At 62.3% G+C, this 3906-nt stretch overlaps 1 protein-coding gene across 1 annotated transcript in view; it reads left to right on the top strand.

Annotated features, from left to right (window-relative positions):
- RASGEF1C (RasGEF domain family member 1C) overlaps nucleotides 1-3906 on the top strand; it is a 53011-nt gene that overhangs the window by 25400 nt on the left and 23705 nt on the right. The window contains 1 exon segment of the mRNA XM_015571533.1: nucleotides 182-277. Within this exon segment, the coding sequence (XP_015427019.1) occupies nucleotides 182-277 (96 nt within the window).

Genomic DNA, 3906 nt, shown 5'->3' with positions numbered 1-3906 from the left:
TGTACCCCCTTTCTTTGTGGTTTCCACGTTGCCCCCCTGGTGCATAAGTAGCCTGTACCCCACGCAGCCCCAAGCCGGCCAGCTGTGCCCAGGAAGTCTCTCCCGCCCTCTCTAGCCTGAGCATGCACCGAGGTCCCAGGTTGGGGTGCCGGCAAGGGCTGACCTGCCGTGTCCCTTCCAGATCGTCGTTCCCTTCCTCAGCCTGCTCATCAAAGACATCTCCTTCCTCAACGAGGGCTGTGCCAACCACCTCCCCAACGGACACGTCAACTTTGAGGTAGGGTCCAGGGCCCAGGGGTCAGACAGGACGGAACAGCTCCGCCAGCAGGAGTGCCGGCCTGCCCACCGCTCACCACAATGGCAGGGCAGGGGCACTGGGGTTTCCCCACCCACATCCTCCGCAGGAAACTGAGGCTCACGCAGGGCTGATTCCCACTCTGCAGGCCTCGGCCCAGCACGTGCGAGGCAGAATTCGTTCCGGCCCTCGAAGAGCACCTGGCTGACAACTGGCGAGGTGCTGACAGGGGCACAGGGGCGCAGTGCAGGGGCCCAGGGAGGCCCCCAAAGGAGGGGCCCTGAGCAACAGGAGGAAGTAGGTGGAGGGCAGAATGGGCACAAGGGACGTTCACCACGGTCAGCTCAAGTGTCCTCTCCTCCAGGAGGCCCCCTGACCTCCCAGGCAGAGGGAGACCTGCAAAATAGGCCTGGCCGGTCCAGCAGGCAGGGCAGTCCAGGCTGGCGGTGTCATGGCAGAGGCTGGGCTTGAGAGAGGCCACAGGGCTCTGACGGCCTGGGAGACCCTGCAAAATAGGCCGGGCATCCCTCAGTCACACTGCTCCAGTCCCCAGGCGCCTCAGAGGCAGCAAGGCTGCTCCACTCTGTCCCTCGAGCTCCACACAGGCCACCAGGCTCACATGGCTGTGAGCAGCTGTGCGTGTGGGGCTGACAGCGGGCAGTCACTGAGCCGGACAGGCAGAGCACACCAAGCAGCAATGGTATCCTCGATCTGCAGCAAGGAGGGCTCTTCTCCCACAGGAGGGCCAGCCCCACCCAGCCTCCAACTCCAAGGGCCGTCAGTCCTGGGCTGGCCCCTGCTCTGAGCCTCAGTCTCTTCTCCTGTAAAACCAGACTTCCACCAGGCAGCACAGCGGGCCCAGGAGGACATGCCGGGCAGCTGGGAGAGGGCTCTGCGGGTGCCCTCCGGTGACGGGCCCCAGCCGGCACCTGGGCCTCACACAGACACCCAGCGGCCTGGTCACCCCGAGGGCGAGTGTGACGAGGGGAGGGCCAGTCCAGCAGGCAGGGGCAGTCCAGGCTGGAGGTGTCATGGCAGAGGCTTGGCTTGAGAGAGGCCACAGAGGCCCAGGGGCCTGGGCGCTCCCTCTTCAGGCTACCCCAACACCCACCAGCTCTAGGAACCCTGTCCTTCGCCTTCTTGAGTTCGCCTTCAGAATAAGGCTGACGGGCAAGAGCAAGACGGCAAGCTGCTTGCGGGGCCCCAGATTCAGGGTGGAAACCGTGGGGGCGGAGTCGGCCCAGGGCTGATCACAGGAGGCCAGGAATGGGGCTCCCACCCAGTCATGACTTGGTGCTGCTATTTATTTAAAATCCTTCTTTAAGTAAGCACATATTTTTCTAGTTAAATAAATGTTTTTAAATTTCACTTTAAAAAATTCTACGTCAATGAATTTTCTTGGTTTATTTAAATACATTTATTTAAATTTATTTGCATATCCTATATAATAAAAGGCTGATACGACGCCAGCAGTGCCGACTGACCAGAGTGCTTCCTCATGGGGCTGCAGGCACGGCTCTGGGGTCGTCCTCTGGAGGGCCGCACCCCTGGCCCTGTCCTTCAGCGCCCAGCCCCCCTCCATCCCCCCACGGCTCTCCTCTGCGTCAGCAGCCCGGCCTGTGCTGCCCTAGGCTGGTCTCCCGTCCCCTCCCCACGTGGGTCCCTGTGATCCCTGAACAGCTCCGTTTGTGGGAGTCCCTTCTGTTTCAGATCAAAGTGCGGTGCCAAGTGCATAGGGCCTGACACCCCTTATTCTAACCTCAATACCTTCGTGGACGTGGCCTCAGCTCACGCTGGCGTTTCTGGCGATGACGGACCAAGCTGCTCGCTCACTAGCGCTGCCTTTTCCCAGGCCCTGTTCCTGCGCGTTAGCATTCGGGGCCTCGCTGACCCCGAGCCCTTCCCTTTCTCCGCATCTCCCAGGGGCCTCTGCTGCGAGAGCCAGGCACGGGCCAGGGGCCACAGTGACCCTCCGGCCTAGAGCCTGTCGCCAGCCAGTGACCAGCGTGGCTCATGGGAAACACCACGCCTGGCTGGGCCCCCAGTCTGGCCAGTGGCGGGAACTTTGGTGGCACGGGTCCCGGCATGGCTCGTGGAGGTCTGTTTTCAGCGGCTGTTCTTGAAATGCAGTCACTCTGGCGTTGTGGTGGATGGATACCAGTGGTCAGGTTTGGGGAGCCAGCCGAGACCCCCACACTCCTAACCAGCTGGCCCTTCCTGTCCAAGCTGTGGGCACTTCAGGAACTCTGGTCCCAGGAGAGCTGGGGAGGAGGGGGCAGCGTTCAGCAAGGCAAGACCTCAAACCCCAGCATCGGCAGCCTGGCCCCCTCCGCCCCTCCACCCCCACCCCGCGTCAGGAAGCTGGAAAACGGGGCAGCGGGAACAGGACCACATGAGGGCCACTTACCTCCATCCCCCATTTACCTCTGGCGACTGTCCTGTGTGGCGGTTTCGGCATTGCCATTTCCCAGGTTAGAAGACGGAGTCAGAGAGGAGCCCTCACTGGGCCAGTCCCGCAGTGAGTCAGTCGGCAGAGCCGGGAATCAGACGTGAACCTGTCTGGCTCAGAGTCCTGTGGTCTGTGCGCACCTCCCGTGCCTCTGATTCCAGGCCAGGCCCAGGGGTGTGGATGGCCCGGAGGTGGCCTGTGGGTGGCCGGTACAGCACTGGCCGCAGCCTCTGGTCCCAGGTGTCAGTCATGACCGGTGCTCTGCACTGTTTTGCTTTCATCTGCGCTGAAGCAGGTGGCTTTGGGGCAGGTGGACGCACTGGGACTTCCCGTTCCTGCAGCCAGAGCCCCTTCCTGCTCTGGGGCGTGGGGCGCTGAGCAGGTAGGCCTGGTGCTGGAGGTGGCTGACTCACAGAGCCATGTGTTCCCTGCATTCTCCTCCAACTTCAGAGAGACATGGGCCATGGGGTAGGCCAGTGGTCGGCAAACTGCAGCTTGTGAGCCACATGCGGCTCTTTGGCCCCTTGAGTGTGGCTCTTCCCCAAAATACCGACTTCTGCACATGGGCCACAAAGTTTCAATCACACTGTACATGCGCGCCTGCACGTGGTATTTTGTGGGAGGAGGGAATGAAGGGAGATACTCTCACAGTCTCCCGGTGCCTGCAGCTGAAACCTTAAAGCCGGGAGGTCTCAGGACTCACGCTTTCTTCCTGACTGTGGCTGGCTCCCGTCTGCCCCGCGCTCTCCCCACCCCACCCCCTACCCCTGTCCCTGTCACAGGCCACTCCACAGAGGCATCTCTGGGCGACCTCCAGGCTGAGCTGGGCTCAGGCGTGAGGCACTCGGTCCACCACTGTTGCTCCTGTGCAGGGGTGAGAGTGGGGGGCTCTTGGGAGCACGGATGGGGGCAAGGCCTTCCTCACGCTGCGGTGGTTCCTGAGACTGTCTCCGTCCACCTGAGACCAGGGGTGAATGTGTGGGACATACCTGCCCTTTCCCGAGCTCTGCCACCTGCACAGCAAGAGCGACACCGGGGCAAATGCTGTGGGACTGACAGGGGTCGGAGTGTCGGGCCCCCTGGGGCTGCACCGTCCCGGCACTGCCAGTTCTACAGCCCAGGAGACGCCTGGGTCCCGGGTCTCCCTGCTGGCTCTGTCTCT

This window comes from Myotis davidii, unplaced genomic scaffold (genome assembly GCF_000327345.1).
Source record: "Myotis davidii unplaced genomic scaffold, ASM32734v1 scaffold648, whole genome shotgun sequence".
NCBI lineage: Eukaryota > Metazoa > Chordata > Mammalia > Chiroptera > Vespertilionidae > Myotis > Myotis davidii.
The sequence above is the reverse complement of the archived record's forward strand: the minus strand, read 5'-3'. Positions and strand labels throughout refer to the sequence as shown.